Below are 26,942 nucleotides of genomic sequence, written 5' to 3' on the forward strand. Positions count from 1 at the left end.
TACGGTGCGACATTACAGACTAAACTCACCCACACCTCCCATCCTTGAACCTTACGCCGAGGTGGCAGATGAAGAGTGGGAGTGTTTCAAGCAACTGATAGCTATACATTAAATATAAATCTCTTAATTACGACAAATGCTGCTCCAGAAATGAAGTTATCATTACTGTGTGTTTCATTCTGTTCACAGTGTTCTGAAAGTCTCGGGGGGTGGGCTGGGCTTGGTATGCCACTTGGGAACTTACAAAACTGCATGGAAAGTAGAGGGATTAGCGTGGAGCTAATTTGCTAAACACAGCAGGGAGACATGCCACAGTTATTCTCTGAAGAAAGGCCTTCGATGCGAGTTACATATTTCAACAAATACACACTCTCTTAATCTCTGATAAAAAAAAATCAGACTCTAAATGTTTAAAACACCACCGAGTATCAAAACACAGCTCACTATTCTCCCTACACCACCTCGTTTTCAGTATTGTTCCTTCCAGGGCCAACTGGTTGCAAGTTATATTTCAAGACTAAATGATGTAAAAGCCTGAACTTGTGACAGACAAGTGGTAGTGGCAGTATGACATCTGAAACTTGGCATACCTGATGTCACATCTGTGGATCTCTGAGAACTGTACCCATTGCACTGTATAAAAGTTAATTTGGAGTACTGTATGTGTGAATACACATAGAGTTTTAGAGTGTACGTGAGAATATAACTAAAGTATAACCTTATTTTATTTCATTTGATCTTATTTTACTTTGACTGGGATAATAGGTCTGTAGCCAGCTCTGAGTTTAACCCTTGCTTTCCGCCGACCTCTCCCTGACCTAGACAGGCACTTCCGTTGGACAGCTCTTCCTTCTTGGCCATATATTCCACCAGCTGGCCGTTCTTCTGGGAGCCCAGCTCCGCGTGCGGCGCTCCGGCCTGATGGCGTGGCATTCCCGGGACACACGGCACCAGCTGCACCGCCCCGCTGGAGCTGACCACGTTGACGCAGGTGTAGAAGTCGTGCAGGGCCGGCAGGGACGAGAGAGGCACGGGGCCGTGCGGAGAGTTGACCACCAAGCTGTAGCCCATGCTCGTGGGAAAGGTGACCTGCTGCGTGGGATGAGGGGAGCCGAACGGCGGCGGGTTGGAGGAGGAGAAACCGGTGGCCCACGGAGCAACAGCGGTCGGAGGAGGAGGAGGGAACGCCGGGATGTCCATGGACTCGGTGACGTAGGACGCAGGGATGTCGGTGGCGGCGGTGGCACCAGGACGGTCGCGTGAGTCCTCGCCGGGCGGCGGGGCCTGCTGCTGGGTGCGCGGGGTCAGCAGGGAGGCCGGCTGCTCATTGGGCTGCTCTGCGCTGGGGACCACGGGAGGACCAATGGGCTGAGGCGGAAGGCAGGGGTGGGAGGAGCTGTCGTCGGTGTACACCTGGTACCAGGTCTCCTCAAGATACTGCGGAGATTTGTAGCCATGGAACGACGAGAAGTGACGATTGATCTCCTCCATTTTCCCCCTCTAAAGAAACACAAGAAACACAGAGATAATAATATAGAAGTGTCCATTGATCTCCTCCATTTTCCCCCTCTAAAGAAACACAAGAAACACAGAGATAACATAATATAGAAGTGTCCATTGATCTCCTCCATTCTCTCTCTCTAAAGAAACACAGAGATGAAATCATATAGAAGTGTGGATTGATCTCCATTCTCCCCCTTTAAAGAAACACAGAGATAATAATACAGTAACTAATAATAGCAGTTTCTTTTGATGATTCATTTCAATCTATCATCATTTGAAGGGATGCATTACCTACTGTAGTCATGCCAGTTTTGAGGAGACAATATAATAGACTACAATCAACCACTAAACGCACTGAGTCATGGAGTGAATTAAACAACAGTTCCAGATCTTGAAGCAAAACACTCTAATCAAAACACTCTAATCAAAACACTATAGTTCAGTGAGGGTACGGTGGCTTTAATGAATGATTTGCGTGAGAACTAGTACAGTCATTTCCAGTGTATTAGCCACATTGTGTATAAGCCGCAGGACAGAGTTTTATGCAACTTAAAAGAAACAAAGCCATATTAATACCATATTAACTGCCCCCGTGTATTAACCTCATAGCTGAAGAAATTTTGCAAAACCAACACATCCTGTAAGCCGCAGCTAATAGTTGGGAAATGAAGGTGACGCTTTTTGAGTGAAGGGTTTGAGAGGGAATCCGTACCTTCAGAAGTACCGGGTCCAGGCCTCTGATGCGGGGCTTAGGAATAGGTGGAAGGAGAAGGGCTACGATCCTGTAAATATAGAAAATATACCATCACAAACACATACACACATACACACACCCACGCGTGGAGGGCTATGATCCTGTAAATGACCCATAGGCCCATAGATGTACCCAAATATCTGTGTGTATGTAAAGGTAATGTGAGCATTAGAGGAGTCTGGTTCTCACCTTTTGCTCTGTGGTATGACCCCAAAGCCGATGATGAGGAAGGCCATGACCCCGACCCCAACGATCAAGATCAGCGCCAGCATGCGATCTGCAGCACCACACACACACAGGGACACACACAAGAGACCGAGAAAAGACGAGAAAGACACATTACTTGAGTGTTCACTCTTTGTTTCAACAGTCTCTTTGCAGTAGGCAACCAGTAACACACACACACACACACACACACACGCACACACACACACACACGCACCTGCTGTGTGTCTGGATGGAACGGTGATGGTGAGAGGGGAACTCCACTGGCTCCAGATGCGGTTGTTTTGGGATCGGCAGCGGACCATCACTTCATAGCTGCCTGCTGGGAGGTCTAGCAGTTCTAGTTGCGGCTCACGCAGTAAACCTTTCACCTGCAGAGGGTCACACACACACACACACACACATACACACATCACACCGATGTACTATAACACATGATAACATGACACAGACAAACAGCAGTTCACAGGCATTTAGTTTCCTATTCAAGGGACTAAAGAACTGCATCGTCACCGTTTAGCATTAACAATTTGAGGGGCATTGGACTTGTACTTTTTAAGTCATGTTAACACAAACTGATGGACTAACAGGGGGTGAGTGAGTGTTCTGTCCACATACAAGTGTCTCTTCATAACGTATTGAGTTAGTGTTCGATGATGCATTGAGTTGCTCTATTGCGCTGAGAGCATTATGTTATGCCTGACAGATCAGATGAACGTTTGATTACTTGGAACTGTTGGCGTGCGTTCAGAAATTCTGCGTAAATGACAAGAGAAATTGATGCTACCACATGTGTCCGTGTGAACCTTATATAACAGCGACGGTAACAAACTAACATCAAGTAAGGATAATAACAAGGCCAACATCGAGTTGTCTAATGACTGCTCTTTCCATATTCAATTCTTAATCTGTCTTTTAGCTATACCTTCTGTCTTTCTGTCAATTGTAATGTAATTTACTTTTTAAACTATCTTTTTAACTATTGCCCTTTTATGATTTTATTTACTATTACTCTTGGCTTTTGTGTATGTAAACACATTGAATGACCCCTGTGCTTGAAATGTGCCATATGAATAAATTTGAGTTGACACGCACAAAGTTCCTAGCCTGGGTGTTCTCATCCAGCCAGCAGTGATTTCATTCACGCTGCTAAGGCAGTCTGGAAACTACCGCCCTAATTTTTGCCTGAGATAGGGGACCAATCACAGAACAGGGTTGAAAGCGCATTTGATAGACATCCGTGGCGCGCAATGAACGGATCTGGGCATTTTTTCAAATACGAGAAAATGAACGTCTGGTTGCCAGACCACGTCTCATTTGAGAAGTGGTAGGCGCTAGCCAGAGTACAAAGTTCCACTTCCATCCTACCTTCCAGTTGTCCGGGTCTGCTGCCGGCCTGAAGCGCAGCTCGTAGACCAGCGTTATCCAGCCGATGTGCACGTGCGCGGGGATCGGGTAGGACCAGGACACCTGCGCAGTGCGGCCTGCTTCTCCCTCGCTCTCGTTCATCAAGGTGTACGTCAGGTTGAAAGGTGGGTCTATTTCCACTAGTAGAGAGACGAGAACAATTAATTAGTACGATAAAGTCATGTCGCGGAGGATAATTATTATAAAGTCATGTGGAGGAGGATAATTAGTATGATTAAGTCATGTGGAGGAAGGACGCCATCTCCATTTGCTTTCATGTGAAAACAGAGAGAAAGAAAAGAAGATCCTCTATCTAATCACTGCAGTAAATTGGATGAATGTAGTGTGGCACCATCAAAACAAACTCTCATTACCTCTGCCAAGGAGGTTATGTCTTCATCGGGATTTGTTTGTTTATCTGTCTGTCTGTCTGTCTGTCTGTCTGTCTGTTTGTTCTCAATATAACTCAAAATGTTATGGATGGATTGTGACAAGGTCTGAAATGAGGGAAGGTCTGAAATGACCCAAGGAAGAAACAATTAAATTCTGGGAGTGATCCATATTACTGTCTGGATCCAGGAAGCAGTTTTGTTTTCGCTCGGTAGAGCTCTGCGCTCTCTGAGTGTTTTTCTAGGTTACAGCTGTATATACTGTGGCACCATCAAAACAAACTTAGAATTTAGAATTGATACAGACTCATAGACGGTACCATATGCGTAAGAGTCAAACTTACTTGTAATTATTCACTTTACTCTACAGATTAGACCACTCCTGTGTAAACCCTTGTGACAGTCAAAGCTTCAGAGCATGAAAACATCCCTAATTTGGTCTATATGATCCAACAGGATCATACTGTATACTGTAGGCTAAGCTCTATCAGCTGCAGGAAAAAAAAGTTTTAAATCAGAGTTTTGTAGAGCTTTATGCTAGAGTCCGATTCATTTTCCTGTCAAAGCATATGGTTTAGAACGTTTCACCTGCTGTAGGGAACAGACTGAAAGGCTCCATCACAACACAAGGATGAGGATCACACAGCATCTGTATGGTTCTGAACAGACTGAAAGGCTCTATCACAACAGGTGTGTGTGTGTGTGTGTGTGTGTGTGTGTGAGTGTGTGTGTGTGTGTGTGATGAGGATCACACAGCATACCGATGTCAGCCACGTCCACACAGTACTGTTTTGAGGTGAACGTCCCTCTGCTGGTTCTTGCAGAAACGTTCATGCAGTACATCTCCCAGACACGTGTGTGTGCCTTGTCGAAGTAGCAGCTGTTGGGCCCACCGCTCACGTAATCTGGACATTCCTGTGGCTGATGGTTATTCCTAGACACAAACGCAACCATAATAAGATGGTTACTCCTGGACACAAAAGCAACCGTAATAAGAGGCCGCACAGTTCATGTTTTGATCCCGGCACCTGAGGGAGATGGCTACTACTGCTGTGATCAAATGTGACCACTTCAACATAATGACTTTTCCCACAAGTTGTCACCCTATGTACTTCCAAGCAAATGTATTTTACAATCTTACTCAACACTACACTAGTCTGGCTATCACCATATTAAGTTCAATCGTTTAAGATTGAACATTAGTCTGGGGAGTCGCCGCTTTATTTCTACGGCACAAGAGGCAAAGTTCAAATGATTCTGTACGCTTTTGGATAGTCCTTCAACCAATCAGACCAAAAATCTGGGTGCATCTTTTGGATAAGCAAATTTGTGATTGGGCCCAGAAGATGACAGGAAGCAGGAGAGATGTGCAGGTTTCCAGCCTGAACTGCAGGGTAAAATCCAAATCGCCGGCAGATCAGGCTGCGCTACCCAGACTACAAAACTACTGCAATTGGCATAATTTAAAAAATAGATAGGTTGGTCATGACATGGTTTACTTTAAGTAGCCTAATGCTACAGTAGATTAGATTGTGTAGGCTTGCAAGTTGCAATGCAGCTTGCAAGGTACAGTAGTGAATCACTACTGTATCCCCAAATGGTGATGCTGAAGTGCTTCAGCTGTAAGAGAGCAACCCATATTCAAACCATGAATGAAGTGTGTGTGTGTGGTGTGTGCTTCAGATCTCTAGCAAAGATGCGAAACGAATCAAACAAATAGAAAATGACAGTAAATCATCAACTTACTCTAAAGTGTACAGAAATGTGTAGTTGACCTTCTCGTTGCTAGTGGAGGTATTTTCGAGCGGGTGCCACCAGCATGTGAAGGTCTCCATGTTAGATGAGCGGCAGTAGTATATCTGAGGTCTGCTGGGTGTCGAAACAGCATCTGGTGATGAATTAAAGTATCACGTCATTAGCTGGATCAGTAGCATTCATTAGAACCTCAGCCAGTCAGTCATTCAATACAACAAAATTAATTTGTTTATGTCGAGCTAAAGTCAAGCTAACGTGCAACATGCTAATCTGCATTTGGCTGCAGTGGACTTCACAAGGTCAGCCATGTGTCATTTCAGTGTGTATTGCATCCTTGAACAGATCACACAAGGGTATCTTAAAGGTGCGCTAAGCGATGTTGGGCAACATTACAGATCGCATAAGGGTATCTTACAGGTGCGCTAAGCGATGTTGGGAACTGGAACAGTTTGTTATGTTTTTATGCTCCAGGCTGGACAATAACAAACAGGTTGCTGTTTTTTGAGCAATAAAATGTTTGACAAAAATGTCTTAGCTTAGAAATGGCATAACATTGTTGAGATCACCTTTAAGAGGGTGATTCAGTGATTACGTTTACATGCATACCATTTTGACATTTTTATATTTATATAAATATTGAGATTGGGTATGAGTCATGTGAACACCTTACCTCAATTGCCATAACCCAATTAAGGTCATATTTCAATGATTAAAAACCTAAATAAGACCTACAGTAGATAAAATCTGCAACTACTTCATACTCATTAAGCTTTCACTATTTCTCTGCAATCAGGCAACAGTATTGGAGGCAGTCCCATGACCAGAGTCCACAAAGCACAGGAAATTAATTTGTGCCAAACTTCAATCCATGTGAGATGGATTATAGCTCTCTCTACACAAACAGACACATGCAGACCTACCCTTTAACCTATATTTCCTTCATGTACTCTCAACGAAATGGATTATTGTATAATTATACAGTAAAAAATAATCTAATTGTGATAAATCTAATTTGTGATGAATCGTAGCATATTTGTGAGGGGAACATATTTAGATTTGCCACTGATGTGAGAAGATAACGTGAACTACTGTAGCCTGGGCTCTGCGATGTTCACCACACACGTCTCAAGGAGGGTTCATAGAACTCAGTGGGCTAGTTACACCAAAGATCCTTCATTACTGCTTTAACCCTCTCTGGTTACACTGCGTACATCAGAATCCTGAGCCATTAACCACCAAACACAGCTGGGGATGGTCACACGAACTAAAAAACGAACAAACTAATGAACTAACTAGCTACTGCTATACTATAGTGTACACTAGTACTCTAGTAGTATTGGATCATATTTGGAGAGCAATCAATACGTTGGAATGAATGGGTATTCATTATATTATTTTTTTTAATACATTACATGTTGTTTTACATATTTGTTGTTGTTGTATGACCCCAAATCAGAAAAAGTTGACACATTGTGTAAAATGCTACACACACACATACACACACACACACACACACACACACACACACACACACACACACACACACACACACACACACACACACACACACACACACACACACACACACACACACACACATTGTGTAAAATGCTAATAAAACAAAAACAGAATATGATCATCTGCAAATTCTGTGAACCCATGTTTAGCAGCAAAAAGGACATTAAAAATGTCTATGAGTTATGTAAGAATACCATTGCACAGACGTAAACGCACAATGGTGTAGGGCACTTTTCTACGCTACATCTTACAATACATTTAATGCAGAAATCATTTGCAATGTCACACGTTTTGCCTTCTTTCCTTTGGAGTCAATGACAATGATGAACTGAACTAAACTGAATTAACCATTTTTGCTATTTTTTTTTTTTGCAAGTTTACCATTTTTGCATTTTTAGATTATATATAAAAAAAAGAACAGTAGTCTGGAAACAGATTTTCCCATTACCTCACAATCACAATTTCTTTTTTACATGTTTATCCAGACCTGTAAAAAACTCAATTCAAATTCTGTATGTTCCATACACCCTGATTTTAATTAAACAGTCCGCTGATCTGAGCCCAACATTTGGATTCAAATTCATTGTTAAATAAACGACCCACTTCACTGCATTAAGACAAAATGTCACCGTGTTAAGCCAGCGTGTGCCCCAGTGACCGGGACTTGGTTTGCATTTCGGCTTTATGGCTCCCAATGAATACTTGTTGTCGCCGTGTGTCGTAACATTTGTTGTGTCGTAACATAGCACAATACTTAAGGCAGTGTCGTAACATAGCACAATACTTCAGGCAGGGTCGTAACAAAGCACAATACTTGGTTGTGAGCCAAATTAAATACTCTGTCCCAGCAATTTGAGGTCACAAATTGCTACTTATGTTAGTCCTGTAAATGGCTGTGCAGCAGAGGCGAGGACATGTAAAATTCAAAAGGACCTGTATGGGATGCTACAGGCTACAGACAATACAACCGTCTGACTTATATTTATGTGTATGTTTCCGCTTATATTTATGTGTATGTTTCCGCTTATATTTATGTGTATGTTTCCGCTTATATTTATGTGTATGTTTATAGGATTTGGCAGACACTTTTGTCCAAAACGACTTACAGCAAGTCTGGCATATAATCAAATGCTTGACCTCTTTGGAGAGCTGAGACACTGACGTTTCTTGGAAAACAATCAGAAGAACTGTGTGATGTACTGACCTACAGTAGAGTTACAAAAGCTACACTATTGTTTTTCTTCCAGCCGGCTGACAGGCATCTCTGAACTGACCCCATGTCAGCCCTCTGGGTCAGCGGTTCCCCACCTGGGGTCCGGGACCCCACTAGGACCCCACTAGGGGCCGCCAGGGATTGCAGGGGGTCAGCAGACTCTGCACCATGTTGCCTGGGCTGAGGTTGTGAGGTTACCAACATTATATTTGCATGTATAAAATCCAACTGGATAATCAAAACTCTGTATAATCCAAATTAAGACATATTTTTTGCCCCACATTTAAACTCATGCAGTTATTTATTACCTCTGACCTCTGAACTTCTGTAAGCAACCTTCAGGTCGGGCTAGGCTAGGCATTGGTAATTCATTCCCAGACCCCGATTGTTGAATAAAACCAGTGTCCTTGAGTGTTTGGAAAGGCGCTTTGATATAAAATGTATTATTATTATTATTATTATTATTATTATTATTATTAAAACATCTTGTGTGTGTATGCGGGTAGGAATTCGGGTAGGGGTCTTAGACACAGGCAAAGGGGCCTTCAAGGGAAAAAGGTTGGGAAATACTGCTCTAGGTCACTTGATATGATGCAGAAACACAAGTGAGCCCTAGTATCAGGTCTTGTGACGCTTTGTGCAAAAGTAGATAAATAAAGAATGAAAATATGAATACTTCAGACCATTATTTCCCATGGTATGTTCATGCATTTTACAAAATGCCCTATTGACACTCTCCATAGGACTTTTGGTTTTCCAAAATGCATACTGACAATCAAATGCTTACTTCATATGAACCCCAGGACATTAATAGTAATAATAACAACAACAATATAACAATAAATATCAACAATGAAAATAATGAGTTTGGTATGAGCAAAAAGCGTAAGACTCAGACTCACCCTTTCTGTAGTGTGCCTCCTGAGCTGCCAAGCTGAGACCAAGGCAGGCTACGGCGAGGAGCAGAGAGTGCTGCATAACACAACACACCACCATAAACCTGCACACACACACACACACACACACACACACACACAGAGGGATTGCCTGATTAACCAGATTAACATTCAGCACTTCAGTCAAACATTTTTCATTTCATTTTTCATTTTTTATTTTTTTAAAAAAAACATGACATGACATGCTACAAGGCATCAGATCACGCTCAAATGAGTGTTCTACAGTTTTAATAATATATTGTAATCGGTTATATAATCCATTGCACGTCATAATTCTTTATAAGACGTGGGGAGTGGGGAGAAAAAGGAGGATTATATGAAAGGCATAAGAGTCTTGCAGCTTCTATTTGCTTTATTTTATCCAAGGATTGGTACATTCTACAGGCCCTCCCTCCAACCAGTCATGAGATGGATCACAGGATACCTCCCGTAGGCATATCGGACACATACTCACACACACACACACACACACACACACACACACACACACACACACACACACGCGAACATGACTACCATGCTGACTCACAAAGGCAGGCCTGTAGGCAGACCTACAGAAAGGTCATTGTTAGCAGAAAATGTGATTTTTTTAAACTTAATTTTAACTCCAACTCATGATCAGAGCCAGGGACTCAGAGAGGGGAGTGTCACACACACACACACACACACACACACACACACACACACACACACACACACACACACACACACACACACACACACACACACACATCCCTCTGTGTCCCAGTATGGGCAACTGGGGACAGTGTTGGAGTTGTAAACACGTAATTACAGACAGAACAACTGACAGGAGAGAAGAGTGAAGAACAAAACAGGAGAGTGGTGTGAGCTCTTATGTCTTCTATCATCTTCACACAATTTACACACTTTCAAATTCTTTTAAGCACAAACAGGGGTGGGATCCGGAAAGGACCACAGGGTGTGAATCGAACCCGGGCGTGCAGTGCAGGTGCCCCAGCCAGTTGCACCGCGGCTGGGGCAACAACATCAGTATTAGTTAGATCTAAAATGTTTTAACATCAATGAACAACCGTCTCTAAGAAGTCCTCTCTCTGTAAGTAGCAACATCTTCCTCCATGTCACTACAAAATTAGCCGTATTCATTAGAGGGCCATGCGGGGCATGTTGTTGTTATCAACTGAATGGGTGTAAAAAGGGGCTCTGCTATAATATACATCCACCAAGAGGATTTAAGACAAGAGAAAACACTAATACTCTAACAACCAACTCTTTTAATAAGCAGTGAGGTCACGCATGCCTGGAGACTGCTGACTCATTCCCTGGTGCACAATTAGCCTACTTTTTAATTCAGATGCACTCCCACTCCGCCTGCCCTGTGCATCAGAGGATTAGCGGAGATGCTAAGTGCATTAGCTATATGGCAGAGCAACAGAGGCTCGGTGGACATATGGTAACCTTAGATACAGGTCTACAAGTCCCGACTGATCTTTCTGACCTGGTAGTGGTGGTGTATCCTGGTAGTGGATGGGCCTACACAAATATCCATTCAGCTGCCAATATTATTTCAGCATTCATTCAGCATTTTAATCAAAACACCTGATCTCAAAAAAACGCTGCTTTCTCCATTGGATGCTTGCTTCAGTTCTGCTGCCCAACAGCTTTTTATCCTCATCATTTATGTTAGTGCTAACAGGGTTAGAGTCCTCACATCCAGCATCAACCCACACATCCTTCATCACTGCCTATCAAGGGAGGTTTCATAACACCATCCAGCCAACAAAATCATTTGGGACACTCCCGCTCAATGGTGTTTTTTGCCCCCAACGGCACCTTCCAGGCAGCACAGCCTAAAAGACACTACCTTTACCCTATTCCTAACCTTAACCCTTCAACCCTCATCCTACCCCTAAACTGAGGGGAGTAGTGCCTTGAAGGCAGCGCTGCCTGGAAGGCCCCATTGAGGGCAAATAATACCAAAGACCCACCACTCCCACAGCAATAATCAGATTCAGATTCAGATACAGTTTTGTTGTTGCATTTCAATTTCTATTCAAACATATAAAAAAGAAAATGTAGGTCCCCCTCCTGACTTGCAGCTTCCTAACCGATAAGAACAGTAAAAACAGAAATAAAGAATAGACACTAAAAAACCTCACTCACTCACCCCTATAGTGACAAACGCTTGCACCCGTGAGCTGTGACCCGCCTGCTAGCATGTCCCTCTCTTTACGTCAGAGGTCGCGAGTAGCGAATGTAGAACTGCTTGTCTGCTAACACAGCAGATTAGAATGGGAGTACGGTTTAATACTGTGTGCATAATGGGAGCATGGGGCTCACACGTCAGAAACACCTTACACAACACATTTAGTGGCACACACGTTTGGACACGTACTGTACATCACAGGTATTCTACAGCCTTGAGCCTCTACAGCCTATTCTACAGCCTCCTGGCCAAGAGACAGGAGTTCACCGAGGGGTTTTAGGGTTGCTTCATCAGTAGTCTTCTGCTGGCTATATTACACTCATTTGGTCACGGGTGGGAAGAGCGACTCTGGATCTGTGTAGACTTTCCAACAATGCAGCGTTGATACCACAGCAATGTGGGCATAAATGGGATGCCTAACTGACCACATCAAAAGAAGGACAAATAAGCTTTTCATCTTTTAGTATGCTCAAATCCAGAAAAAGTCCCCAAAACACTTTTGTTTCTATGTGTCCATGTGTGATATGTACAAGCCTAATATCTACCCATTCAAATGCATCCATTCTGAATTGCTTGTCTCAAGACTTCAACAGATGTCAGGTCAACATTGCGTTTCAAACTCAGTGACTCAACTTGTCACTAGACATCAATGGCACTAATATTAAAGAACCTATTCTTATCTTTAGAGATAATCTCAGAACTTAAATGTATACATAGCTCTATAACAAGTATTTACCTGTGTTATGTATTTGTACTCAACATGTCAGTCAATCTCCAGTTCAATCCTACGGATTACAGGACCAAACTATATGACTTAAACTGCCCCCCCCCCCCCTTCACTCGTGTGTCAGCCATCTGTTCAACAATCTGCTCTTGTGACAGCGACTGCACCCAACATAAAGCCAGCAGTTAATCTACTCAAGCCCACAGACCTACATCTTGTTGCACCTGCCTTACATACATATACAGTGTTGTGGAAAAAGTCTTTACCTCTTCTCAATTTGTTCAATATAAGACAAAAACAATGTGAGTAAAGATAAAATGCAGCTTTTAAATGATCGTTTAAATCTAATGAAGTTATTCAAAACCTACATCATCCATGTGAAAAAGTTACTGGGCCCCTAAATGGTTGAGCCACCCTTGGCGGCAACAACAGCAATCAAATGTTTCAAACGAACTTTGAACTTGAACTTGAATGCTGTGCTAGCTTTGTGCCAGATGTAATGACACCCAAGTCTTCCAAAAGGTTCCACTCTGGACTCATTAGTACACAGAATATTGCACCAACAGTCTTGGGTGTCCAGATGTTTTTCATGAGATAGCCTTTCTGTTCTTGTTGGTCAGCAGTGTTCTTCCTCTTGCAGCTCTCCCATTGGCTCTTGGAGGAACTGTGGAGCCTCCTGCAAGTTCCCCACTGTTTCAGGTGTACAGTATGATCTCCATTTGTAGATAATGTCTCTCACCATGGTTCATTGGAGTCCCACAGTCATAGAAATGGCTTTGCAACTCTTGTCACACTGACAGATGTCAAGGACTTTTATTATCATCTGTCTTTGAATTTACTTAGGGCGCACTCACACTAGGTACGTTTCACCCGTACCGTACTGGAGCACGGTTGCCTCTGGTCCCTGGTCTGCGCTCACACTGCATGATATCAAACCGTACTTGGGTACGATTAAGTTGCTGTGTTCTAGAATCTTTATGCAACGTGTGATTGTTAATTGGAACGTTATTGTTTATTTCGTCATTAATGACATCGTGCTTCCATGCGTACCGTACCAGAGTCCACCTCCTCAAAGCGTACTAGCGTACCTTACCCCAGTACGGAACGAAGTGATCACACTGGTCAAATAAACCGGACTTTAGGGGCAAAGTGTACTCGGGTACGGTACGAATTGCCTAGTGTGAGTACGCCCTTAGATTGCAGCATCGTGTGTTGCTTTTTGAAACCTTTTAGGCAACTCCACATTGTCAGGTTCTATTTGTTTACATTCAACAGGGTTGGCAGCAACCATAGCAGGGTGTGGGTGAGTCTAGTGATGTTGAACCCTATTGTCAATTCAATTTGGTTAATTGGTTAATTAAGAATAAAGTAACTAAGGGCACAGTTACTTTTTCCACATTTGGCCACATTTTGTGTGTGTGTGTGTGCGTGCGTGTGCATGCGTGCGTGCGTGTGCATATGTGTGTGTGTGTGTGTGTGCGTGTGCGTGTGCATGCGTGCGTGTGCGTGCGTGTGCGTGCGTGCGTGCATGTGCGTGCGCGTGCGCGTGCGTGTGCATGTGTGTGTGTGTGTGTGTGTGTGTGTGTGTGCGTGCGTGTGTGTGCATGCGTGTGTGTGTGCTTGTGTGTGTGTGTGCATGTGCGTGTGCGTGCGTGCGTGTGCGTGTGTGTGTGTGTGTGTGTGTGCCTTTGCATGACGACTTAAAGCCCAGAGGCACAGATTAGCACAATAAGCCTGTGTGGCGCCATATAAGTTTGTGGCTCTTGTTAAAGTACTTTGTTTCTTGTTTTCAGACCCCCCCATTCTTATTTTTGGTCTTTTAGAGTTGACTCACAATATATAGTACCGAAAAGTGTCATGGGGTGGCGCTGTGGGATAATGCTGGTATCTATTAGGTAGCCACTAGCCAGCAGTTAGGTCTCGGTACACACGAGTTTTCAAGCCACTCACGTACTTTTGTTTTGGTGCTTTATGTGATTTCAGGTGAGTCAGAAATAACAGAAAGGATATGTAATTCATTGGTTAGCCATTCGTGTAATATTTGAGTAGATGACACACACTGTAAAATGTGTTCACTTGTTTAATACATGTTTATTTGTAATGGATGCTAGCTAGCTAACAGTCTGCTCGAGTAACTAGCTGTTATAGCCTGATGTGAACGAGTAGGCTGGCTGGGAGATCTGCGGGCGAATGAGAACGTTAACAAATGTGCTGTTTTGAATGCGAGTTAATGTTTATGTGAAGCAGTAGGTCTCGGTTAGATATTGAAAGCCAACGAGACACACGAGTTTTCAAGCCACTCACGTACTTTTGTTTTGGTGCTTTATGTGATTTCAGAGCAAACTTTAAAACAATAAAATACGTTGCACTGAAGAACATTGCCTCTTCTTTGCGGGTGCAATAGTATCATAACCTCAAGCTTATGTTGTACCAGACATGCCTTCCTCCATCACTGGTCTGTAATCACATGTACACCACCCCACATTCTCCCAAGAATTAAACTCTGCACATGGAAGGCTGACCTGAGGTAAAATGAGGACGTGGTTTTCCAGGACCATAATACATTTGGCTTTTATGTATTTAAAAGATTTTCCCTGTGGCCAAGATAATTCCTTTGTTCATGTTAAACCAGTGGTCTTTTTATACTGTACTTTTTCCCTATGACTGTGATGCCAATGACATTTATATTTATGTGATTCCTGTTTTAAAATCAGGATTAGTAGTCCAAGACCCCCTTTCACCACACAGTAGCTACACATTCAAGAGGCCTTCTAGAGCAGGCTGGCAGACTCGTAGGCCGTGGCCTGGGTGGTCCCATGCTGCCTTGCGCCAGATGTGATTCAGGCTGCTGAGGTTCCATGGTTCTATTAATGCGTTCATGCGCATGGGAAAACCCTGTTTTTACCCTGTGAACACGCCATGATTCCCGTCACTTCATCTGGGAATGGGAATCAGAGATGGGAAACTGGGAAAGATTTTGTAACCCGAGTTGTGCCGTTGCGGGCGTCGTCACTTTTGTCGTCACAGTTTTTGAATGATTATTATAAATTATTATCTGACTATTTATTTATTCTATTTTAAAGCCTCTAAGGCCATATAGCAGGCCATGAACATTGACTTGAACATTGTAGTTAATTTGTATACAGTCCATGTGGACTTTCATGTCTAATAATTTTAATGTGAACTTGGGAATTTGCTGTTTGTGTCACTTGAAAATTGCATATCTTGCTTTCACATGCGTCTTACACAATATCTTTAAGCAAATACAGTTGTTTATTTAAGATTAGTGGGCCTATGCAAAGTTAGATTAGTGAGAGTTTGCAAACCTTTGTTGTGCCATCCATGTTTTTCACACATTCTGACGGCAAAGTCCATGAACACTCGCAGTGGGGAAAACAGCGCAATCACAGGGGCGGCCCCTGACATTCCCAGGTGGCATGAACGGACCCAAAGGCCAGACTCATAGAACAGTAGTGAGTGCCATGATGGCCAAAGGCCAGACTCATAGACCCGTAGTAGCCTAAGTGTCATGATGGCATGACTAGTGCTGTTCATGGGCTCCTGAATTAGGCCAACAAGCCCACCAGCACTAGGCATCTCTGTTTCTATCAACTACTAACTACTAACTCTCTACTGTTTCTATCAACTACTAACTACTAACTCTCTACTGTTTCTATCAACTACTAACTACTAACTCTCTACTGTTTCTATCAACTACTAACTACTAACTCTCTACTGTTTCTATCAACTTAAACTTCGGTTCTGTCATCCTCAGACTATCTGGTGTTGCATGGTAGATTTTTTTGCAATGGCAAGATTGGTATTCTTCGTTTGAATGTTACTCCTCTCCTGTAAGTCACTTAGAATAAAGCATTAGCTAAACTAACAAATAGAATGCAATATACTGTATGTTTTTTAGGACACAACAGTACAGGGTTTGGAAAACAACACAAGGAAGCAAAATGCAAATCCACAAGAACTAGTTTCAGAATATTTTAATATTGAGGGAAAATTCATCTCTTTCGCCCTGAGGGGTCACTCAGACCTAACGGTCTCAGGGGCTGATGTAGGCTGATGATTGGACAATGCTTAGAGGAGCTTAAAGGCTTAAAAAGACCAACAAGAATGACGAGAGGCTTTGCTTAGCTTAGCTTAGCTTACTCAAATATGCTTGCACACATTAGACGCCCACACGCGCCGTATGCATTTATCCATAGAGACATGGCCATTATACTCTACAGTATGTAGGTTTGCAGGAGAATAAAGTAAATCTGAGGAATCTGGAGGAATTTGCTAAAGGCTAGTGTGACGCAGCCTGGAATCACGCTCTGCAGTCAGATGAAATATAATAATGGAACTCAATCGGGAAATGACGAGACGTCTCTTGCAGGCTTCAATGTGTTAGTCAGTGGTACCATTGCATTTAATCATGAATGTGTTAGTCAGTGGTACCATTGCATTTATCATTTATCATATATCATACATAAATTTACAGTTGATGACATAAAAGCATATCTGTGTGCTTGTACTCCATCCAAAGGTCCAGTTGGCCTCTCGGGAATGGCACAGCCACCATTGTTTTTAATTATGGGATGCTCGCCGTGGGTTCAATAAGAAAAACAGTGCCTTGACCCAGCCATGTCATTACATTGATTAATGCCATTCCTCCCTCACGATAATCTCCCTGTGAGCCCAGTCACAGACACTCCACGTACACACCAAACATGGAACTCCAGCCATAGGACATCTAAAGAGCCACATAGTGAACCTCCACCCATAGGATATCTCAAGAGCCACATAGTGAACCTCCACCCATAGGATATCTCAAGAGCCACATAGTGAACCTCCGCCCATAGGATATCTCAGAACCATCTCAGCTGCAACTTCAAACGTTGCCATGCCGACTCTCAGGCACATTTGCCCACGTCTCTTCCATACATCATTTGGTGCACTCAACAAAATGGCCACCAACAGCCTGTCAACATTCAGCAGTAAATACATGCTTGTGCCCATATCTAATATGAAGGTTCAAAGGTCACACAATCTGACATGCTCCATCACTACTGTATCCACTGGATGTTCTAAGAACGCCACCTTATTTAAAGAGGGTCCATTGCGCCATGTTTTTGTATGAAAAGCTGTCTTGGCTGATGTTGCTTGACAATGTACCACTGTATCCGATGCAAATAGGCCTGCTGTAGGTAGACTACAGATCACAAGTGTTGACGTGCAGCCGAGCGGCTGGAGGTGGACCTGGTGAGAGACGGCTCGGTTCAGGAGAGATCAGCCCTCCCCTGGTGCGGTGCACCTAAACTTCTGCTCATACCATACACGGGTCCAAGTGCCCAGGGGGACACAGGTTCGAATCCAGCCTGCGGCCATGTCCCGATCCCACCCCATCTCTCTCTCCCACTTGTTTCCTGTCTACCTCCTCACTGTCCTATAATAATAAAGGCAAAAATGCGAAAAAAATATACTTGGCTCACTGCATCTTGACTTGGTTTGGCCAAATCCACCAGATGTGATTATGAAATGAATTGTTTGAGATGAATCTTTGAATCATTGAATGAAATTAATTGTTTGAATGAAATTAATTGTTTGAATGAATCTTTGTTCAAAGAGGGTATAAGTTTAATAGTCATTACAGTATGCTCATGGAATTAGACTACAAGATGAATGATAACTCTAATCATCTTCTTCATGGGATGACATAAACTTAGTCAAACATAAAATGAATATTAGCTTGCTTTGTGTGAGAGGCTATTGAATTACATTTATCATACTATCAAACACAGGGCAAACAGGAGCAATTGAGCAATACTGAATGAAGCACATTATCTCAAATCACTAAAATGGAGTCCTAATGTGGTTGCTGCAGTTTGTGGCACATAGTAGGAACCTTAATTCTAAATCTCTCTTTGGCTCTCAGGCACGAGAGATGCAACAGCAGCAGCATTCAGAACCGTTCCATTCACGTCTCCATTTATGTTCAGATCTATTCATTTAGCAGACGCTTTCATCCCAGGCACGATCTCCCAGCTTTTATCTTCTTCTTATCTTCATAACATTCTCTGACTGACCTGCATGGCTAATGGCCTAGTGCAGTAAGAAGGCCGACACGATGCGCATAGATGAGGCATAAGGCTCTTTTGGGGATCTTAAGCTACGACGTGCACAGATGAGGCATAAGGCTCTTTTAAGGATCTTAAGCTACAGTGTTCCATTTACTATATCAAACAAGGACGGAGCAAACGTGGATGTAACAGGAGGTCACTGCGTGTATTGGGTTCTAAAGCTGATTTAATACGGCGGGAATATTCCCTAAACAGCTTCACAGAGATAGAAAGCCGTCCCTGCGTCCACCTTGGGCTCAACAACTGAACATTAAAACTATTTTTTTAGTAAGTGCACATCAGGGGACACCAATAAATCAAAGATTTAGAAGACAGAGGGGAAAAAAACACTATTTATCAAATGCAAAAGGGATTTCCAGCCGATGTGGAGTTCACTTGGTGAAACAGTAGCGAAACAATAACACTGCAAAGTGAGACAAATCTCCAACGTTTTACTGGAGTTGCAGCGCGGTCCCCCGACATCCAACTTGTTCATTGTAAAGGGGCATGTGTTGATTCAACACCACCTTTTCCTCGCCTTAACGTATCAAAGTCTCTCAGTCTTGGCACATGCGAATAGTGATGCAAGATAAAAAACACATGTGAGCACCACACAAGAAGGGGCAAAGTGTATACAACCAGGATACAGTGCAGGATTGTTTATGATTTGGTTTCTTATAAAGTAAAAGCAAAAGTAAAAGCAAACAAAAATATAAATAAATATGTGAAACGAGTTCAGAGGGTTGCAGTGTAATTCCTCTGGTAGCTTGAAGTGTTTGTGCAGGTGCTCTTTGGTAGAAAAAACTTATATGATTAAAGATAGATTGTCCAAGGCACTCTACAAAAAGAATTTTAAAAAGCTTTAATGAATAGGCTTAAGCATGATAAGATTGTGTTAAAATGGCCAAATAAATATAAATGAGTATGTATTAGCATGCAGAATAGAAACGTTAGTGCCAAAAACCAACAAGTCAGCACCACACAAGAAGGGGCTAAATGTATACCATCAGGATACAGTGCAGGATTGTTTGTGATTTAGTTTCTTATAAAGTATAACAAAACAAAAATAAATACGTATTAGCATGCTGTAAGTTGCTTTGGTTAAAACACGTCAGCCAAATGTAATGTGATGCAACGTGACGTGACGTGAAGTGACGTGACGTGACGTGACGTGACGTGACGTGACGTGATGTAATGTAATGTAATGTAAATGAATAGAATAGCTGGTATAACAATGGTGTGCTCTGTTGAGCAGAGCCGTATGGGCTGCGAGCCCAGCTTGAGCTGCCTGAGGGCACACCAGTGTCCGGCGCTATTCTATTCATTTACATCACATTACATTAAGAGACTAGAGCCTGCCTGAGGGCACATGGGACATTCTGAGGTCAAGTGGAAGACGGCCCGATGCGTCCAATATCCATTACCAAAATTGCCCATCAAACGAGATGGTAACCAAACACTCACCGCAAACACTCTGTCCCTGCTATGAGGTGTGAGGGTGGAGCCAGCGTTAGGGCCAACATACACTGGCACCACCCAATGAAGTATACAGACAATGATGATAATAACAACTAGAGAAGCACTCAGAGAGCGCAAACCTCCACCAAGTGAACACATAACGGCCTCCTGCATCCAGACGTAACTAACTGTTTCTTCTTTGGGTCATTTCAGACCTTCCCTGAAAATGTCATTGAAATCCATCCATAACTTTTTGAGCTATCTTGCGAACAAACAAACAAACAAACAAACAAACCCCGATGAAAACATAACCTCCTTGGCGGAGGTAATGATAAAGGCAACAGGCAAAGATGCACACGGATAGTGGAACAATGGCGCGACCGTCGCCATCGACTGGCTCTAATCACGCCATTTTGTATTTTGAATGGCTACTGTGAGGACGCATCTCTGCAGCAGGCTTCTGGTGAATTATGGGAAAGGGTCAAACAAGTGCAGCAAACATGCTGGAGAAAAGCCCCGAGACAACAGCAGACCACAGCAGACCACAGCAGACCACAGGCGACCTGAGACCACAGCAGACCACAGCAGAGCTGAGAGCACAGCAGACCACAGCAGACCACAGCAGAGCTGAGAGCACAGGCGACCTGTGCCCTTGGGAAAGGGCTTGTTTTTCACACCAACTGTTTGAAAACAACAATGTCATTGTCCAGACTGTCCAGACCCCAATCCATCTAGGAATGTGTAGCAGGGCTTGGATACAGCTGCTCTATCACAATCCCCAAGTAACCTGAGAAACGATTCAAAACTGCATTTAATAAGCACTGTATATCTCAATCATCAGGGACATTTGGGAGATTAGGCCTCCAGTCTCTCCAGTACTCTCCTAAATGGACCCAGTCCATGCCCACGGGACTGACCCCAAAACCAAGAAGTTGGACTCATGACAAAGGCCTGATTTACTTTACATAAGACTCAGAACTTTGTGACCTTCATCAAGTCGACGGAAGTACAATAAAACATAAACTGCCAACTCAACAAATGCATCATTAACAACAACAAAAATGTTCCCTTCGTGGTTTTGATCGAATAGAGACCAGTGTGTTAGAGACCAGTGTGTTAGAGACCAGTGTGTTAGAGACCAGTGTGTTGCGTTCAAAAATGATTTGGAAAATATGCAAGACGTATAAAGGGAGGGAATGAACTCATTAGGAACGTGATGGATTTGCAAAGAGGCAATAAAGACGTATTTTACAAGATGTTGGGACGCATGAATAAACAACCCAGTGTTCTAAAATCATCAAAAATCACTGTTTACAGGAAAGTAAACAGATTAGACGGGGATAAATAGATGAGAATGGACCAGCCGTGCTATGGGTGCGGAGCTGTGATAGTGTTGCATCCACTTCCACCTCCAGTGTCTGCTGTTGAGTCACTTCAGTTATTCCACCTCTCTGCTGTTGAGTCACTTAGAGGAGGAGAGATGGATCTCACCTTAAAGACCTCACAACCAGTGAGAGTTCAGCAGCTGACTCGTGGCCAAATTAATATAAGACATCTGAACTAGACAGCTAATAATGAAACAAGTGTTATATAATGCCTATATTTTCATCATCAAGGACTATGCTTGAGTGTGTGGTAGTTGGAGCTGTGGACCAATAGAGGTATTCCAGTTCCGATGCCAGCGGCCATCTTGACTACACAGAGTAGAAAACTAGACTGACTAGAACTCACCCAACCAAGCGGATCTGAGAGTCTGCTCAGTGGAGTCAGGGCTTGTTCCATCGATAAACACACATGCAATCAATAGCCAGCAGCTGTATTCCACAGCCCAGTGGCGCGTGAAGCGATGCCTGCACACTGACCACAACACTGCCATCTGGGTCAAAGACACACACACACACACACGCACACACACACACACACACGCCCACACACACGCCCACGCACACACACACGCACGCACACACGCACACGCACACACACACTATTTCTCTCTCTCTCCCTCTCTCTTTCTCTCTCTCGCTCTCTTTCTTGATGCATGTGATTAAGTATATTCATCACCACTGCAGTGATGCAGAATTGGTTTTGCACTGTTGAGCAACTCCACGCTGCACATTCACTCTCATCAGAAATGAAGCACACAGCCTGTCTGACCCACAGCTGTGGTAGTCTAAACGGTATGCTTTGATCAACATTGCTATGGTCTCCAACAGGCACACTTGTTATCATCCAAAAACAGACCCTACTGTTTCTCCTATAGGGAGGATGCCGTGGTGTGGCTAGAGCCTCACAGCTACAGTACTGCTCTAGTCAACTATAGAGTGTACAGATACCAATGTGTGGATCTTAGTACAGCTACCAATGTGTGGATCTTAGTACAGCTACCAATGTGTGGATCTTAGAGTGTACAGCTACCAATGTGTGGATCTTAGTACAGCTAGAATAGAATAGAATAGAATATATACTTTTTTGATCCCGTGAGGGAAATTCAGTTCTCTGCATTTAACCCAATTTAACCGAATTAGTGAACACACAGCACACAGTGAACACACAGTGAGGTGAATCACACAACCCAGAGCAGTGAGCTGCCTGCCCAACCAGCGGCGCTCGGGGAGCAGTGAGGGGTTAGGTGCCTTGCTCAAGGGCACTTCAGCCGCGGTGGACTGGTCGGGGATCGAACCGGCAACCCTCCAGTTACAAGCCCGAAGCCCTAACCAGTACACCACGGCTGCCCCTACCACTGTGTGGATCTCAGGATTCACAGAGAGTACAGCTACAAATGCAGATCTGAGAATTGGCTGCACCGAAAAGCATTCACAACAGCTTTCATTGCGACATAACAGTAAATATAGGACAAAAATTACAGACCACAAAAGTAGGCTGAAGACCTGAGGCAAATAATATGTATCATATATAATGCTTTCAATTCTAATAAATAATATTACAATTATTGATCTGTGAGCCGCTGATTACTCTACCCTTTGTTTACTCGGAAGAGAGCCGATCAGCAAGAGTTAGAGGCAGCCATCACTTTTCAGTGGAACGCTCTGAGGAACTCTTTAATCTCTTTAAGGTCCGTGCTGTCGGAATGCAAATGGGGGGGTTCTAGGAACTGTATGTTCTAGGAACTGCAATAAGTTCCTAAAGTGCAAAAGTAAAGGGCCTATCAACGGACCACTCCTTCAGATATAGATATCAAATCTTGTTCACTTTATTTTATGACCAAAACAACATACTAAGACAAAGATAATCCCCTGCAATAACATTTCCTTTCCCAATGACGTTACAATCCCCTATGGTGGTCAAATATTAACCATCTAACAAACTGGACTATGGCCCAAAGTTAACGTGTGTTTCTAGCAAAGCATTTAAATGCGTCTGTGCCCAGGGCCATGTGAGTGTCCATCTATGTGCACATGTGGTTGCAACTGCATTAGTGATATCGTTACATGGGCCCCTTTCTTACCAACTGTTGAGACTGACTTTTCAGGATATGCCTTATCACAAGACTATGTGCAGCTTTGTGTGTGTGTGTGTGTGTGTGTGTGTGTGTGTAAGTGTGTCTGTGTGTCTGTGTGTCTGTGTTTGTCTGTCAGTAAAGGGTGTTATCTTCTTGTAGTGTAAAAGACTCGATTCAGACTATATCCTGCCAACCCACACTGATTCCCGTCGTGCGTTGGGAACACAAGCAGTGAGCTCAAACACTGTCCAGGTTCTTCTCAGTTCCAGAATCTGGAGGAGAACGTGTGTGTACATGCGCTTCACAACACACTGTGCTCATGTGTCCAGTGGTGCAGCACACGTGCCTGGGGTCTGAGAGTACCCTACACACACACATCAGTCTACACGCTCAGAGTACCCTACACACACACATCAGTCTACACGCTCAGAGTACCCTACACACACACATCAGCCCTACACACACACATCAGTCTACACGCTCAAAACAACACATCTCTACCCTACACACACACACCAGTCTACACGCTCAAAATGGGTGTGCTCAAAACAACACATCTCTGCTAGAGTACCCTACACACACACACCAGTCTACACGCTCAAAATGGGTGTGCTAAAAACAACACATCTCTGTCTCCAGATAGGGACAACACAATTTATGTTATTTCCAACACATTGCGCTTGTTGTTTGTTAGACAATATGTGTTGAAAATAACACAACTTGTGTTGTTTTTAACACACCTCTGTGTCCAGAGATGGACAACACAGTGTGTAGTTATAACTGGTATACCAACACATATTCATTTTAAGAGTGTGCAGTATACAGTATACAGTATAGTGTCCAAGGCAAAGCTCTGATCTTTTGGATTTGAAGTTTTAAGTGGCTTCATTTATCCTTGGAAGAGATTTGTCCTCTGCATTTAATCCATTGAGAGTAGAGTACACACACATAGACACACACTAGGAGCAGGGAACTCAGGAGCACGACGAACACACACACACACACACACACACACACACACACACACACACACACACACATTACCATATATCTCCAAAGTGATTTCTTTATTTGTTTTAGATCTATTTTCCAGCTTTTCGCATCGTTTTACTGCTAGGACTGTGGAGAGCAAACAGGAGATGAGTGGAAGAGATCCAAGGTGTGGAATTGAGAAATGAGCTCAGGCCGCACTCAAACCTTACAATTCTCGCCATTACTGTTAAAATGATTCTGTGCAGCATCCCTTTCTGTGTTGAACTTGGGTTGTTTTCACGCCTATGTACAGTATAATGTTGAAATTCTGAATAAATATGAGAGCCTGGCGCGTTTTGTTTTTGTTTTCAAATAAAGTGTAAGTAAAAACTGCCAAATCCCATAACTATAAACTGACTCCGATTACTGGACCAGCTGATGTTGGAAAGCTACTCCAGTACACGATGTAAGGCTAAGCGGTCAGGTGACACAGCTGCAAGAGGAAAACCGTGTGCGTTGAAATGTGCAACAGTGTGCTTCAGGAGATACTGTAGTTTCCTCCCAGTCTGAACTCATAAAGCGAAAAAAAAAAACAGATCGGACATCAAGCAAACCAAATCTATTTCACTCCGTAACAGGCTGGCCGTTTTGTCCGTCAAATTTGATTGATTTTCTGATTCTATCTCTAGTCTAATTTATCGTCTTTGGAGATTATGTTGTGGGTACCAATCCGGCATTGCTCGTTGGATTTACGGGGATTGTGAAGGAGTTTAAGTCTATTGACCGACCGGGAGGAACAGCATTTGTTTCTCCTTGTTTGAAAGGAGTTTGCCGTTTGGACACAGGCTGACCAGTTGGAGCATCGTCACATCAGAAAACGCGTCGAAATGTCATGGTCCGCGCGCCGCTCATCCCCTTCAATACACTGGTGTCGATGCTGGATTTCTCAGCAAGACAGCGCGATATTTTTAGTCCTACAAACCCCCATTACTCCCGAACATGTTGCATTTGATTGTAACTACAATGCATCTAACAATCTATATCATAGAGCGCACAGTCAGACGCATGACGCAGAGTCGTGAACATGTTGCATTTAATTGAAACTATAATGCATCTAACAATCTACATCATAGAGCGCACAGTCAGACGCATGACGCAGAGTCCTGATAATGCCTCTTGATTGAAAATGATTGTTGAACATAAAGGATGAACATATATACCTCGCGTAAACGACAGCATAGAATAAGTCAGAACATAAACACATTAAGGGCAAACGATTCGGTCGAATTCTTACCTCGTAGCTGGAAATAAATCCTTGCACGGCGATGATGATTTTTACCTAAAACTTTGTGGCTTCAAAACACCCTCTTCTGATGCTGTTTCAATTTATTTTCCAGGCGGTTCAATAAATAATCCAGCAGACAATTGCGATGAGGATCAAACGAATAAAACGGGTTCAGTAGCTCTCAGTAGCTCTTATGCCACAACTGCAGGCAATGAACATGGCGGAATATGTAAAGCAATGTCAATACCTACGCTCCAGGTCGAGCAATCATGGTCGGTTTCGCCAGGTTCTGAGAATGTTCTGCTCGGTAGCCAGCGCACGCTTAATGCGATTTGCCTTGCGCCATCTGACAGTACGTCACCAAATCGGCGTGACGGTGTGTGTGCGCGCGCGCGTGTGTGTGTGTGTGTGTGTGTGTGTGTGTGTGTGTGTGTGTGTGTGTGTGTGTGTGTGTGTGTGTGTGTGGTGCGTGCGATTGACGGAGGGAGTATACGGCGACACAAAGGGCTCTGCGGGGCTATACGCCGTCGATTTGACGCGGAATCTGTGTGGACTCCACGCAGTGACTACGCCGGTGCGGTGCCTCGAACCTCTCGAAGTTATGCGTCTCGAAGTTATCCTGTGTCTGCGTCGCTCACCACAGCAACCGCTACTTAATTGATCCCCAAGGGCAAATTCAAGAGTGTGTGCATTTGCCCTGGGGTTTCAGTGTCCTGGGAATCTTAGCGGCGATCATAATAAATATCTTGGTTATTACAATATAGGCATGTGTGTATAATTACAGCTTACAGGTTTTTCTGGCTATCAGAATATGATATGGAGAAAAGACAGGCAGACTAAGCCTCTCATAGGGGCCCTGTGAGGAGCCTGATTTTGGGGCTCCGTGCACTGGAGGGACCTCAGGATCAGTGGAGTATAGATGCTGTAACGTGCTCTTGGCCTGCAGAGAATAGACCTCTGAAGTTCACCTTCAAAAAAACCGCCATCTTTGAGATCCGCCATCAAAAATGTAAATGAGCCCACAC

At 43.5% G+C, this 26,942-nt stretch overlaps 1 protein-coding gene across 1 annotated transcript; it reads right to left on the bottom strand.

Annotated features, from left to right (window-relative positions):
- On the bottom strand, window positions 1-26,203 carry LOC134071343 (prolactin receptor-like). The gene is made up of 9 exons (XM_062528019.1): window positions 25,927-26,203; window positions 9,667-9,764; window positions 6,025-6,166; window positions 5,040-5,212; window positions 3,851-4,029; window positions 2,700-2,853; window positions 2,447-2,534; window positions 2,216-2,285; window positions 1-1,500 (listed from the first exon to the last, which is right to left on the bottom strand). Exons 2-9 carry the CDS (start codon window positions 9,758-9,760, stop codon window positions 745-747), a joined length of 1,656 nt encoding a protein of 551 aa, XP_062384003.1. The 5' UTR covers window positions 9,761-9,764; window positions 25,927-26,203; the 3' UTR covers window positions 1-744.
- Window positions 26,204-26,942: the final 739 nt, after the last annotated feature.

Source organism: Sardina pilchardus, chromosome 23 (genome assembly GCF_963854185.1).
Source record: "Sardina pilchardus chromosome 23, fSarPil1.1, whole genome shotgun sequence".
NCBI lineage: Eukaryota > Metazoa > Chordata > Actinopteri > Clupeiformes > Clupeidae > Sardina > Sardina pilchardus.

Coding starts and splice junctions, on each gene's coding strand:
- LOC134071343 (XM_062528019.1), bottom strand. CDS start 9,760: ATGGTGGTGTGTTGTGTTATGCAGCACTCTCTGCTCCTCGCCGTAGCC. Junction 2,535..2,699: donor TCCATCCAGACACACAGCAG/GTGCGTGTGTGT, acceptor GTGGTGCTGCAG/ATCGCATGCTGGCGCTGATC. Junction 1,501..2,215: donor TGGACCCGGTACTTCTGAAG/GTACGGATTCCC, acceptor GTGTTTCTTTAG/AGGGGGAAAATGGAGGAGAT.